Raw genomic sequence first — 14,218 nt, 5'->3', positions numbered from 1 at the left:
TTATTGATAATGTTACTACATATCTGTTGGATGCATAAATAGCAAAATAATTCATGCAGATTTAATGGCACAGACATCCAGACATTGTGTTCTGTTCTCTGAACTGGTGTGTTTAATAGATGTTTTACGTCATATCAACATTATCACCACAAAAATAAACTTCCTTTAATTCACATTTTTACTTGAAGGAATAAATGAATGGAGCTAAATATTCTCCACTGCAGGTATTTTAAAAACGGATCCATGAAAGACCACTGTAATGTAGTGAAAGTACTCAACAATATCAAGCCAACATTTATAGCTTTTCAGTCATTAAAGACCAACCAATAGTTTTTAAAGTCCCAGATTTAAGTAGTACTTAATAAACAAGGGTTTATAGATCATGGATGGATGGATTTTATTATGCTCATGCACATTATTCTTCAAAAGTACTTGAATTCACCTATTGCTCTTAACACTGGAAAGGAGCATGATGAGTAATTTCTGACTGATCACTGTAACAGTAACCTGGGCCATTGTTGTTGGTGGGTGTGAGGTGTCAACACACGGTCATATAAAAATTACAATAAACTTTTATTATGAAGCCGCCAGGAATTATTTGGCAACATTGGAGTTTTCGCTACCCGCTGTGGTTTCCTCTGCGGACATCAGAGGATGTGGTAAACACACGCCATTGCTGTTTAGTCACAACTTGTACGTGACCGAGGCAGAGTAGCACCACATCCATACCCCTCTCTACGGGTACGTAGCTGCACGGACGCCTGTGACGTGCCCGACGCCACATCACTGTGGGGCCGGACACTCACGTTACGGTGTCGACGTCAGATGTTCAGAAAGCGAAATTAATTAGTCAGAAACGGAGGAAGCGGCAGTCGAACAGCAACATTGCGAAGGTAAAGTACAGCTTTGTGTTTGTGTTGTAGCTTTGTTGGCTTTTATTGTCCTGTTGGTTTGTCTTGAAGGTGAAAGATGGAGCTAATTGTTTCTTAATGTTTCCAACCTCCTTCCCAGCACGGTGAGCGACAAAGTGTGCTGCGATGTCTGACCTATGCTGGGGGCTGTTCTCTATTTGAAAGCTTAACTGTGCGATATTGAGTTTTAGATTAGACTAATTACTCACCATATACATATAGCCTATATGTATATAGGGTTAAGCACATGTTCCCCAGTTTGTAATTGTAGCCTTCAAATGTTTGTTTTCGGTCACTGAATCATTTTCGGATGCAGTTTTCAGGAAGATGGATCCAAAGGACGACAAGCGAAAGGCATTATGCAGCAGGTGAGAAGTTCCAGTCCTAAGTCCATGTCCCTAATGTATGTATTAAATAACGCAGGGCCAATGTACTGTTTAACAACTGATGTAGACACAGCGCAGACTATGTTTTAAGGTAATTGTAAGGTTTGAATCAGGAAACTACCGGGAGTGTCAGGATATCTTTGAACAAAAATTTGGCTTTGGGAAGAAAACCGGAACTGAAAAAGGAAACACTGACATTGAGAACAAGTAGTGCCACTGAAAACAAAAAAACTCAGACATGGAAAGTTTCATTTTATTTTGAGTTTTATGTAGCCTATTCTGATGTGTTTTTCAGTGACATTGTTAGGATTGTTTCTTCATGTCTGTCTTTTGTCTGGGACAGTTTTGGGTCATTATTTTCCCATTTTCGGTGGTTTTCAGTTTCTATTTTACACCGTTTTGCTGTGGAGAGGAGGATCTTTAACCGAGACACACTGAGTCTACTTCTGCTCTATCTGGTTAGCTACAAAGCATAGAGAAAATATTGATCCTGTGATTGACTGAACTGATACAAATGTCATAACTCAGTCAGCAACTTTATACATTCTTTACATTAAACAGTTGAACTTACAGACAACGAGGAAGATACTGTATACATGTGTACATTAAAACTCCCACTTTTTCTCTCTTAATATACATGTTCTCACACTGATATAGGTGTAGTATACACATGCATTGAATTTCTAAGACACACCTAGCTAAAGCTGAGACAGTCCAATACAACAGCCCTGCAATAAAGCAATAAACACTTTCATGAAGGCTAGACTGTTAATTTTTGTTTTAGAGAGGCGCTGACTCAATCCTATGATCATTTTGTAGAATGTCATTTGTGGTGCTGTTGAACTGTATTACATTTTACAGACAGGTGTTTCTGTTGTTTTGTCCAATGCAACACCTTCCATGAAATGTTCATGGCTTGATAACACAGGGTTAAGTGAGAAAATACGTTCTTTTATATTTAGTTGAACTGACCCAGCTTCTTCATCCACTTAATGAACGGAGTAACACAAACTGGCAGTTCAGTCTGATTATCAGGATGGAACTTAAAATGTGTTATCCTCTTCCCCCCTCAAGCCCTGTTAATGTGAACAACCCACACCTGGATGCACTGAAAAATGACATCCTCTACCACTTCAGTTTAGGAACCGGGACTCACAACCTTCCAGCTATGTTTGGTGACGTCAAAGTAAAGATTTTTATTTAACATTGATTTGTGGAAAGAAACACGTCCATAATGATCTTTATTCAGCAGTTATTTATATTTGTGTGTGTGTTTTCTTTCAGTTTGTGTGTGTTGGGGGCAGTCCCTGGAGAATGAAATCATTCATTGAGTACATTGCTGCTGAGCTCAGTATGGAGGACCCCAAATCAGAGTACCCAAATATCTGCGCTGGAACAGACCGCTATGCTATGTACAAAATCGGCCCGGTGCTCTCTGTCAGTGTAAGTAGGAACAAAATTCTATCAGAACATTTTGGTACTTCAATTACAAAACTATGTAGATATGAAAATGTTTGTTTTATTTTGCAGCATGGGATGGGCATCCCATCTATTGCCATAATGTTGCATGAGCTGATAAAGCTCCTCCATCATGCACGTTGCACAGACGTTACAATTATACGCATTGGGACATCGGGTGGAATAGGTAAGCTTATTGTTTATTATAGGAGAAATATGTTTTGTTCCCTCAGTGCCTGATAATACATCTGATTGTTCATCTTTAAAACCATAAATACTGCCACCACCCCAAGGCTAGTTCCCCTGTGCTTCTGTAAATTAACTTAATGAACTTGTGTAAGAGGAAATTACTCAGGACTCAGACTCCCTGTTCCAAATGTTGCGAGTGCTCGGTATTGTCCACAAAAATGCCTTTCCTTAGTTTTAACACAAGAGGGAGCCTAAACTCCCCAGATTTCTGAGCAGTGTTATCCAATATGGCTGTTTGTGTATAGTTACTATTAGCTGATGGTGGTATTCCTCCAGTTTCCAAATAAGAGAAAAGACATATTTTTGTTTTCACGTGAGTGAGTTATGGAAATTAATTCTGATATCTACTAACCTACATTATGCCAAACTTGGCATAAACCATTGGAAGGTTTCCTGCCGCATATATGAATGTTGAATACACATAGTGTTTATAATTTAATTAGCCTGTACAACTGAATTACAAATTAAACTAATGGTATATGTTATTTCAGATCATTTAAAATAGGAGGTTGAATAATTAATTTTAATGGTTTTCAAATTTGAATGCTTTGTTAATATAGTCTTTATCAGTCCAGTATGTCCTTCCCACATATATAAAAAATGCCTTTAAATCGAAGCTTGCTTTCAGATCAGAAATGATTGTTTTTCTCATGTTTTGGTTTTCAGGGCTTGAACCTGGCACTGTTGTCATCACCAAGCAGTCGGTGGATGCCACTTTCCTGCCCAAGTTTGAGCAGGTGATCCTGGGGAAGACAGTGGTGCGCAATACTGATCTGGACCAAAGCCTGGCTGAGGAGCTGTTGCAGTGCAGCAAGGAGCTGAACCAGTTTGAGACAGTGATAGGCAACACCATGTGTACTTTGGATTTCTACGAAGGTATGATAGTTCTGATGCACTGATGTGTTACTCACATTGTTCAGTTGTAATGTGCATCTTTTGCTATCTTTCTGTCTTCTTTATGTGATCAATCACCCAGGACAAGCTCGTCTGGATGGTGCTTTCTGCTCCTACACTGAGAAGGATAAACAGGACTACCTCAATAAAGCCAATGAAGCAGGAGTCTGCAATATTGAAATGGAGTCATCCGTTTTTGCTGCCATGTGCAAGCTGAGCGGTGTACGAGGTAAGAAAATACAATATCAGCATTATATTATAGCTGATGAATTTTTCGGTGTCTCAAAAGACAGATGTCACTTCCTAATATTCATTGTTTGTTACGTAAAGCGGCGGTGGTTTGTGTGACGTTACTGGATCGGCTGAAGGGGGATCAGCTGAGCAGCTCTCATGCAGTTCTTCACGATTACCAACAACGACCTCAGATACTGGTTGGCTCCTACATTAAGAAGCAGCTGAAGGCCAAAGCAGCAGGCCGATAAGTGGAACAGTAATTACACTTATATTCCAGCACTTATGATGAAACCTGTAAAACACTGAAAACAAAATGCAATGCATTGCAATGCAATAACACAACTTTTTTTATAAACATTCTTTCTTGCTCACCAGTAACCATATGTCCAGAAACATTATGCACTTCCTTCGATTCATCCGTGACACTTGTTTAGTTTATTGATAAACCGGCTTGCTTCCTCCTGTATTTTAAGAGTTAAATGTTTTGTTGCAGCTTATGGCCATCAAATATGTCTTATTTAAGGCTGCCTCTGTTTTATACAACGTGTAACGTTCCTTATCCACAAAACTTGAACTACTTCTTGACTTTTGGCAGGTTTATGCTTCCAAAGGTGCTGTAACAAACTCACTCATTCACACTGCAAGCCTTAGCACTCAATTCAGGTTTATTGCTCAGATCTTTTTGCTTGGCTGTTCACATTATTTAATAATATAATATTTAAATGTGGGCCATATCAGATTCCAGTGTGAACACGTCACGGTCCTGAACTGACCTGCTTGCGCAAAAGATATAAGACATCATACGATGTCACATGCTTACCAAAAAAACCCCAAAAATGAATGGTTATGAGGGCCAAACACCTCCCTGTCCCTTCACATAAATTCAGACCGGACTGTTCACACTGAGGTCAAAATTGGACCAGTATCTGATTTGGACCATATATGTATGAAAGTGGCCCAAATCAGATTCCATTAGTGATGTTCACATGAAAAAAAAAACCCAGATCTGAGTCACATATAAGCAACAAAGTCAGATTTGGTCCTGCAGTGTGAATGTAGCATATGACTTTATCTGTCACTGAAATGTTCCTTGTTTCATGAAAACCAAACAATTACTCTCATATTGATAAATGTGGTGTATTCTTATGATAGTGTTGGTTGTTGCAAAACGTTGCAAATATGTATCATCTGGAGTATCTTTTTTTATGCAGAATGTATATTGTGTTGTTTTTTTTTAGGATTAGGCTTCTGAAATGTTTCATTCAGAACCTAAAAACTGCAACGAAATGTCACAAAATGTCATTTTGAGAGAAAAAAAATTCCACTGGATGTCTTATCACTAATAAAGCCTCATGCAGACTGAAGTTTTTTGTCCTGTTTGTTTGTTTGTTTGTTCATGTTTATGACATACTACAGTTATGTCTTGGTGCAAGAAGCACTCTGGCAAATGTTTGAAGCGGAAGATTTGTTGCAGTAAGAGCTGTTTGTATTCTGAAGAAGATGAAGCCCAGTAAGACCAACATCCTGACCGCTGCAGTCTACTCATTAAAAATAACAGTGAACTTCAGTCTTGAGATCAGCCTGTTTATGTGAACCTCTTGAATAGATTCAATACAAATAGGTGTCAGGAATTTCTCCTGGTGTCACTGAGTTCAATTTGAATTCCCACACAAATCTATTCAGATACACAAGGTATTTTATAATGGCATTCAACACTTTCACTCTTTGTAGGCCATCACTGATGTTAGATGACGCATCCAAATGATTCAATTGGAAGGTCTGACTAATGGCAAGCATAATTTCTAATATAATAAAATACTCACTGCAGTTTAACTTATTGGCCTATTTTATTAGAAATGTCAAGATGGGGGGAATCTTTTGTATTCTTAAAATCACCTAAATGGGTAAATGTGCCTATTCATACCTGCTTGCATTGCTGGATTGGATTGCTGTGGAACTATATTTTCATACATTTGTATCCATACAAAACACAAGTCGCAGTTATCCGGTCTGGAAAAACATATTCATCAACTTTCTCATGCACCTGTGCTTTAATCGCCAGCTTTAAGAAGGATATGTGCTCGCATTATTGAAGATGCTGAAATCCGCCCTGCGCGTCAGAGGACTGAGGGGAGGGTCTGCTTTGCGCGCTCCCGTGCGTGCCCACCTCCTGTCTGCCATCCGATCCTACCCCGGTCTATTCGCTGACTCAGTGCCTTAAACAGCATCACCGTTCACCTGAACAGAGCAACAGCATCCTCTGCGGAGAAATCCATCAGCCATGGCTAAAACAGCAACCGGTAAGCGTGTTCAGACTGATCATATTAAAACCGATGCATGCATGGATGGATGGATGGATAGATAGATGAGTTGATGGATTGATGGACCTATGACAGATGCATCCTTTCTGTATAAAGCTCATGTCGGCCTGGTATTGTCTGCCGGCTGGTGGTCGTGCTCCTGTAATGCCTCCACTCAGATGTTCTCGTTTGAATGATTAAAATTAAGGGAAATTAGATCTCTCACCTATATATCCGTCGACTGTGGGCCTATTGTCTCAGCATAAGATCTTTTGATGACAAGAAGAATCTGGGTTTACCAACCAAAGCCTCCTCCGTCATTAGGTTACCAAAATGTCTTCTTCATTTTTCTCATTTATGTCAATGTATTAGTCCTAATTTGCTTTGATCTTATGTAACACTGGATTATTAAGACACAATAGGGATTGGTTCAAGACAGCTTTATTTACAACGCTGCACCTGCGGTTCATGCTACAGCGGCCCCAACATGCAGCATAATGCAGACGGACCCCACCCAAGATGCTGGGCTGCCGACCATTTAGCCGACAGCAAAGCTGAGAGGGCTTCATCAGTCTGACTTTTATATCTACCTCGCTTTACTTAAACCTGCACAGCTTTAACTGATTATTTTAAAATGTCTTTCTGTACCCTGAACGTCTCCTTTAATCGGTTATTTGGATTACTCCTTTTATTCATGTCTGTAGCTTTTCTTATTTCTTCCTGCAAAGGTTGCATCACCAGCTGTGACAGATGTGCTGTCATTTGTTTCGCAAAACTAACCTTTTGGCATAAGAACAAATGAAAAGGTTCCCATTCTAGACAATTAGGCGTAGGAGTTGGAGCAGTGAATATTATATTAACAGCTAAGAAGTAGATTATAGCCTGCATTAGTCATCTCTTGTGATGGACAGTTATTGTTGTAGGCCAGGCATTTAGCACATTTGTTTTCATGTGTATGTTTAGCCTCTGTATACATATCTAAAACATTAATGGTGCCTCAACGTAAGCATCCCATTTGGTCCCTCTGAAATACAGAACGGTGTGCAGACTGTGCCTCATTATGTTATGTGTGGTGGGGATGAGATGTAGCCGAGGAGACAGGTGCATAGCAGGGTGGGAGGCAGGCCAGCCCTGCAGCAAGGGGCCGCTTCACACACTGGCCTTTGCAGCAGAAGGCTGAGCAGCACTGTCCTCTCCGAGCAGCCAGGTGGGCACTTTGTCAAAGACAGGAAGAGCAGGGAAAAAGTGACAGAATTTGCACATGAGATTAAAAATAGTCGGCAAGGAACTGGTGAAAATTCACGTCCTCAGATCTAGTATAAAAGTCAAGATCATTAATCAGCTGTATTTGACAGCTATGACAGTCAACAACAAGGTAGGAAAGAGACAGATATAAATGCTTCTTATTATTGTGGTCATGACACAGGACAAACAGTTAAGAGTTAAACAGGAAATTAAATCATTTGATAGAAGAAGATAGAAGGCTCTGAATTCTTGATTTAAATAAGTCACAAATCTCTTACTATACATCCTATAACAGAATCTACACCCTTACAGACTATGCCGATCCAATTAATTATTAAGCAACAGGGCACTAATGTACTTTGAATAGCTTTTTAACACTCCACTCATCTGAGGCTTTTGTTTTGTTTGTTTTATTGAGCATTTTATTTCCTCTCAAAACTCAGAATATCTTAGTTTGTAAATGTCTCTAGTATATTTGTGAATGTGTGACACTGTGGTAGTGAGGACACCTCAGCTGGGTATTAATTTGCCTGTATCACTGTTTTCATGAGTAACATATAGAGACTCACCTGATGCTATGGTGTGTTTATGTTCCCACAGCATACAAAGAGAAGATGAAGGAGTTGTCTGTCCTCTCCCTCATCTGCTCCTGCTTCTACCCAGAGACACGCAACAAGCTTGAGCATGAGTTTGAAGGTATGGATCAGCTCAAACATGGATTTTCTTTTGGATCAAACAAATTGCCTAACACATTAGTGACAGTTATTGGACTGATTTATTGTGATATTGGACATTGATTATGCTGGTGTTCTCATCATAATTCTCTGCTTTACAGACATGGAGGTGAAACCTATTAACAAGCGGGCTTCTGGCCAGGCCTTTGAGGTGATTCTCAAGCCTCTGTCTCCAGTGTCAGATGTAGCCCATAACCTCCCCTCACCCCCCAAGAGGGACATCTCCTTGGATGACATTGAGAAGAAACTGGAGGCTGCTGAAGATCGTAGGAAGGTGAGAATTCTACCAGTCTGAAATAGCTTTGGGTGTTTCAAATGAAAAGAAAAAACAACAACCAAAAACACAGTTTGGATTTCAAACCCTTCAATATTAATCAGTTTGTCTATTCTTTTTTTCCGTGCATTTTAGTATCAGGAGGCCCAGGTGCTGAGGGCTTTGGCAGAAAAGCGAGAGCATGAGAGGGATGTGTTGCTAAAGGCCATGGAAGAGAACAGCAACTTTAGCAAGATGGCAGAGGAGAAGCTCCAGATGAAGATGGAGCAGATCAAGGAGAACCGTGACGCCTATCTGGCAGCCATGCTTGAGCGTCTACAGGAGAAGGTGAGAAGTGCAGAAATGTTTAGAAGAAAAAACAAAAGTCTAAGTGTCCACCCCTTCATTAAGACCATCCGAGTTTGACCCTTTTCCTGATGACTTATTGTTCTCATGCTGTTGTGTGGTGTTTTCAGGAGAGACATGCAGCTTTGGTGCGCAAGAACAAAGAGCTGAGGGAAGAGCTGACAGCATGAGCCTCACACAAGTCCTGACTTCCATGGTCCATCAACGTCCCTCCATCAAACCCCGCCCCCTCCCTCTCCCTGCCCTCACCCCCCTCAGAACAGACACCCAACCCTGGAGGCCGAGAGGTTCGAGGACCTCACCACCACATCACAACACTCCACACCACCAGTACTCACCACTATCAGTATTATCAGTGGATACAAACATCAATAACACTCGTCTTGAGAAGGGAATTGTTGATTTTAGGGGAATATGGCTATTAATTTGTAAATACTTTTTTCTTAAAATCTATCTATCTATCTATCTATCTATCTATCTATCTATCTATCTATCTATCTATCTATCTATCTATCTAGATGGTAGGTGAAGTACAATACAATACAAATACTGTACTGTACTGCACTGTACAATTTCAAACATTTTGTTTGTGATTAATGTTTCATTTCTTGAAATTTGATTCTGCGACCATTTTCTTGTGAAAGCCCTTGGTGTTGTGAGTTGGCTGTAGACTGACATTTGCGGTGTTTCCTGATGATGTCATGATGATGATGATGTTTCTGTGTCTTTGTGAAGAATAACGGTTGGTGTACCTAGACTGCAGATTCCTCAAGATCTCAACGTATCCCATCTGTATCTTCCTCACGCACACACCTACTCATTCTCAACACGCACGCTTTGGAACTTAACAATACGCCAAACACACAGATTCATAAGTGTCCACTTCCTTCTGAAAAATGAGCTTGATAATGAACTTGATAGGTGCTTTATTGTTATTAAGAATGTCTTTGCCCAAACGGGAGCAACTGTTTCTACACTTGCAGATTCCCACTTACCCTGACAACTTTATTTCTCAACGAATCCATTATTAGCTAAATCAATAGTTCTGTTATGTACACAGTATTTGGGGATTAATCTCTTGAATGTTATGACACCATACTGGTACCATGCATATTGTCTTGGACAGTGGAATGTGCTGTTGCTCCCACCTTGATATTGATAGTGTGAACATAATGTATGTCTGTGTGGGTGTGTGTGAATGCGAATTTACCACAAGGCATCACTAGCCTCTGCTCTCTTTAGGGGATTAGAGAATGGAGAATGGATGCAGGATGCTTTACATTCAGCACACTGAACTAGTCTCTTTTTAATATACGGTCCCACTGATATCTGCCTGCATCCTCTGCTGCTTGTGTTTCTCCCTTCATATATTTCTCTGTGAAAGCTTTGCTGAATAAAGGTTTGGGGTTCTGTGAACATGGCATGCACCATCTAATACTTTTCTGTGCTAAAAGATGAGGGAAAATGTAAACTGCCAAATAAAAGAACCAGTTATCTACACATCCTGAGAATCACAGTCTTCCCCCAGTTGATTTTCATTCATGTGTCAGTCCATCCATCAGGCACACACAAGACTAAGTCTTTCCACTAGGTGGCAGTGTCAGATTCTTTAAACTAAAGATATCAAGCTGGAGCCCATACCAATCCAAAAGGAGGGCAAAAGTTCACAATATGCCAAATACAAATATTGAATATAATAATAAAAGCACTGATTGAATTTAGATAATCATAAAGAATCATGATACATATTATTTTAAATTAATTTAAATAATTTAGAGGAAGCAAGGTTGGTGTCATTCATCAGCACTTGAACACCTTTGTATATTGTGCTCTAAATCGACTCATATTTTGTTTCTCAAAAAAAGGTAATATACTTCATTTATTATTAATACCACATGGCTTAAACCCTCAGGAAACACATCCCAGACAGCGACTGCCCCTCTTGGAAGCCTGAGGTGCTGCATGGGTAGTTAAAAAAAGCTCACTCAAATAGTGAAGCCCTAAAGATCTGTGTCACTCAGACTGGAGCAGAAACAACACCACAGAGCTGAACAATGATTTATTGGTCCAGCTGTCTGTGTGTTGTTGTTACTTTTTAACCACTTTCCTCCAGTGTCCCCATCCTGTTCACACTATTGTCTCCTTTTTAGACCAACCCAAGCTGGTGAGGTCAGGGCAACATTGTAAAGGATTTCCTCTGGCTCTTAATGATTTCCTGGGTATTCATAAGGGCAACAATGCTCTAAGATTTGGTTACTTACCTGGCACACAGTAAAGGAATTGCCTTTCAGTCAATAAGCAGGATGATTAGCTCATGATTAACTCATACGGAATTGCAACAAAAAGGCACCTGCAGATTATATGTCATTTGGAAAGATATGGTCTTACAATCGGAGAGCTTATAATAGGACTATGCAGCATTATTATAGAAGAAAATATCCACCTAGTATAAATTATAAAAACATTCCAGAGAATTAAAAGAGCAAATGAAACAGAAACAAACACTTTGATTTAAATCCATGTTTTATACTTTTAACTCAATTTATTGGTACAAAAATATTACAAATGGATACAAGAATGCAAGTTTCCGATTCTCAAGTAGTTAGTTTTCCAACAGTGGCACATACAATATGCATATCGATCTTCCATAAGTTCTGATACCACTAAAGAAGCAGACCGAATTAAGAATAACTCTACGTTATGTTAAATACAGACATCCATGCTCAACAAATGTAGAGGTTTCAGTATGTGGTCTACAAAATATTACCTCTACATTTGTGCTTAAAATAAATCTATTCATGGCTCGTATGTCATATGTCAGTCCTCAACCGGGAGACAGTGCATGTTAACTAAATTAGTTATCAATTTCAATGAATAACATAAAATCCTTTCTTAAGAAGAGTAATGGCATACTGAGAGGAAACGACACCATTCAAAAACCTCTCTCACTTTATACTAAATAAAATAAAATCAGTTTGCTTTGTTCCCCTGTGTCTTATTGCCATAAAAACAGAAGAGGCAGGTTTCTGGCCTAGTCTGTGGTGGGCACAGCTCAGCTGTTGCCTTCAGTCCAGTTGTTAGCTTCAGAAGGCCCCAATCTCTGTGCCCCAAGGCCTGTAAGGCTTTGACAGGGTGGAGGAGGGGCTCACTGTGCTGAGGGCTGACTGGGAGACTAGGGGAAGAGCACCGAAAGAGAGGGGGAAGGCCGACAACGAGGAGAGGGATGAAAGGAGTGGTGGTGATAGCTTGGATGTTGGCACGGGCAGACTGAGGGACAGCGAGCCATTGGGGGGCACCCTGAGGGACTCTGTGGGGGACATGACACTAAGTCTGGATGTCCCAGATGCCTCAGTGGAGGAGGAGGAAGATGTAGAGGAGGAAGAGGAGGAGGAGGAGGAGGAGGAAGGTGGGCTGCTGTTGCTTCTGGATGCAGGTGTCCTGCCCTGGGGGTGTTGAAGGAGGAGGGCGTGGGGGAGATGGGCAGGGGCTGTCCCGTAGGCAGAGCCCCAGGCTAAGTGTTCCAGTCCAGCGTGCACCTCCCTCTGAGAGGCATAGTTGCTGAGGTGGGACACCAAACGTATACGGAGGGGGTCTGTACTCTCCCGACCCTCTACGATGCTCAGATAGCGGGCTGTCTCTGCCAGGCACTCCCTGAAGCCCAGGCTGCGGTAATCCTTAGCAAGAGCATGAGCTTCAAAGTAACCTGTCAGGAAAGGAAACCAGACCGTTAGAAACGTGGTTCACGGCATATTTTCTCATTTTGAATTAGGAAATTAAAGCATTAATTTAATTTATTAAAAGAAAGTTACCTTTGCCACCAGACGCATGGAGCATCTTCAAATGGTCCACAGTCATTTGCAAAATTTCAGCTTTTTCTAATTTAGCTGATCCCTGTAAAGACATAGAAAAATAATAGTGTCGATTTTAAGGATACTGATATGTAAAATCCATCTAGAAAAAAAAGCATACATGGGCATTTATGTGCCCATTAGGAAAGGACGGAAGTATGGCCAATTTACCTGTTTCTCAAAAGCACTTGGCACCAGTCTTCTCAACTCTGACAGGCTATTATTGATTCGGTCACGTCTCCGTTTCTCAATAATCTGTAAATGGGTAAAAAAAAACAAAAAAAACCCAATGTAATTGAGGTCACAGGTGGTAGAAGAACAGTGGGATCTCTCAGACAGCAGCGCAGCTTGGCACCAGAGATAGTAAGTTTACTTACCCCTCTGCGCCTTTTTCTGGCTTGAACTTGTGTGGTTGTGGAGGGTGACATCGAGCCATGAGAATCAAGTTGACTTCAGCAATGAGCAAATAAGCAATGAGAAAATAAATACAATTTAAAATACACATAAAAAAGAGTTACAGTTATTGAATTACACGAAAGAATGCCTTAGAACTTATGTTAATGATCTTAAAAAGTGAACATACCCATTTTCGTCGCCACTATCCTTCTCCACCTCAACATTGTCGTCCAGGTCGCTGTCCGAGGAGCTGTAATTGTGGCTTCGCTTCATTTTGGATCCAAGCCTTCAGTGATCTCCTTGCAGAGAAAGGTCCAGTGGTGCACTGACAGCAGAAGAGTCTGTGCGACAGTTTAAACGTCAGATCTGCCTCCTCTGCTGTGATCACTTTCACACCGCAGAGAGGAGGAGGAGGAGGAGGAGGAGGAAGAGGGGGGGGGTCCCGGGAATGATTTGGGCGGTGCTTGAAAGGAGTTAAGCCTGTAAAAGTCGAGGTGGAATTTGAGTGACATTGGTATTATTAAATATATATATATATATATATATATATATATATATATATATATATATATATATATATAAAAAAAAAAAAATCTATCAAAATCAATGAACATCGAGGAAAACTTTCTTCCATGTTCATTGATTTATAAATGTTATTTTTGCGGAAATTTAAACTTAAAAAAGGATTTAAATCAATATTATATGGCCTATTAAAAGCATGATTTTTAATATATGTCTTATAGAGAGTATTGAGTCCTTTTTACTGTGCTTGACAGCTCAGGCTGACCAGTAGACTCCTGGCCTCAGGTCCCCGATAGTTTTCCTGCTGAGACCCCAGCTCATAAGCAACAAGCCCCATTATAGTGGGAGCCCTCTTCTTCTTTGGTGTTGTGGAGGACACACGGCCTATTAGCAGAGTGTGTTGTTCATTGTCTGCTGTCAGC

At 40.4% G+C, this 14,218-nt stretch overlaps 3 protein-coding genes across 3 annotated transcripts; 2 read left to right on the top strand and 1 right to left on the bottom strand.

Annotated features, from left to right (window-relative positions):
- The first annotated feature begins 711 nt into the window (after positions 1-711).
- Positions 712-5,496, top strand: upp1 (uridine phosphorylase 1). Its single transcript, XM_051406410.1, has 8 exons — positions 712-893; positions 1,228-1,279; positions 2,372-2,483; positions 2,582-2,740; positions 2,828-2,942; positions 3,671-3,880; positions 3,981-4,127; positions 4,229-5,496. Exons 2-8 carry the CDS (start codon positions 1,239-1,241, stop codon positions 4,378-4,380), a joined length of 936 nt encoding a protein of 311 aa, XP_051262370.1. The 5' UTR covers positions 712-893; positions 1,228-1,238; the 3' UTR covers positions 4,381-5,496.
- A 793-nt stretch (positions 5,497-6,289) lies between these two features.
- On the top strand, positions 6,290-10,541 carry stmn2a (stathmin 2a). The gene is made up of 5 exons (XM_051407134.1): positions 6,290-6,432; positions 8,278-8,373; positions 8,513-8,685; positions 8,821-9,012; positions 9,141-10,541. The coding sequence occupies exons 1-5, from the start codon at positions 6,414-6,416 to the stop codon at positions 9,198-9,200; spliced, it is 540 nt and encodes a 179-aa protein (XP_051263094.1). The 5' UTR covers positions 6,290-6,413; the 3' UTR covers positions 9,201-10,541.
- Positions 10,542-11,535: 994 nt separating this feature from the next.
- On the bottom strand, positions 11,536-13,668 carry LOC127367370 (hairy/enhancer-of-split related with YRPW motif protein 1-like). The gene is made up of 5 exons (XM_051407133.1): positions 13,462-13,668; positions 13,256-13,328; positions 13,050-13,133; positions 12,840-12,921; positions 11,536-12,733 (listed from the first exon to the last, which is right to left on the bottom strand). Exons 1-5 carry the CDS (start codon positions 13,545-13,547, stop codon positions 12,114-12,116), a joined length of 945 nt encoding a protein of 314 aa, XP_051263093.1. The 5' UTR covers positions 13,548-13,668; the 3' UTR covers positions 11,536-12,113.
- Between the last annotated feature and the right edge of the window lie 550 nt (positions 13,669-14,218).

Source organism: Dicentrarchus labrax, unplaced genomic scaffold (assembly GCF_905237075.1).
Source record: "Dicentrarchus labrax unplaced genomic scaffold, dlabrax2021, whole genome shotgun sequence".
NCBI lineage: Eukaryota > Metazoa > Chordata > Actinopteri > Moronidae > Dicentrarchus > Dicentrarchus labrax.
Note: the sequence above shows the minus strand (reverse complement) of the source record. Positions and strands in the feature narration are given on the sequence as shown.

Coding starts and splice junctions, on each gene's coding strand:
- upp1 (XM_051406410.1), top strand. CDS start 1,239: ATGGATCCAAAGGACGACAAGCGAAAGGCATTATGCAGCAG. Junction 2,484..2,581: donor CTATGTTTGGTGACGTCAAA/GTAAAGATTTTT, acceptor GTTTTCTTTCAG/TTTGTGTGTGTTGGGGGCAG. Junction 3,881..3,980: donor TACTTTGGATTTCTACGAAG/GTATGATAGTTC, acceptor TCAATCACCCAG/GACAAGCTCGTCTGGATGGT.
- stmn2a (XM_051407134.1), top strand. Junction 8,686..8,820: donor CTGCTGAAGATCGTAGGAAG/GTGAGAATTCTA, acceptor CGTGCATTTTAG/TATCAGGAGGCCCAGGTGCT. Junction 9,013..9,140: donor TTGAGCGTCTACAGGAGAAG/GTGAGAAGTGCA, acceptor TGGTGTTTTCAG/GAGAGACATGCAGCTTTGGT.
- LOC127367370 (XM_051407133.1), bottom strand. CDS start 13,547: ATGAAGCGAAGCCACAATTACAGCTCCTCGGACAGCGACCTGGACGAC. Junction 13,134..13,255: donor CCAGAAAAAGGCGCAGAGGG/GTAAGTAAACTT, acceptor ACCCATTTACAG/ATTATTGAGAAACGGAGACG. Junction 12,734..12,839: donor CCATGCGTCTGGTGGCAAAG/GTAACTTTCTTT, acceptor CTTTCCTGACAG/GTTACTTTGAAGCTCATGCT.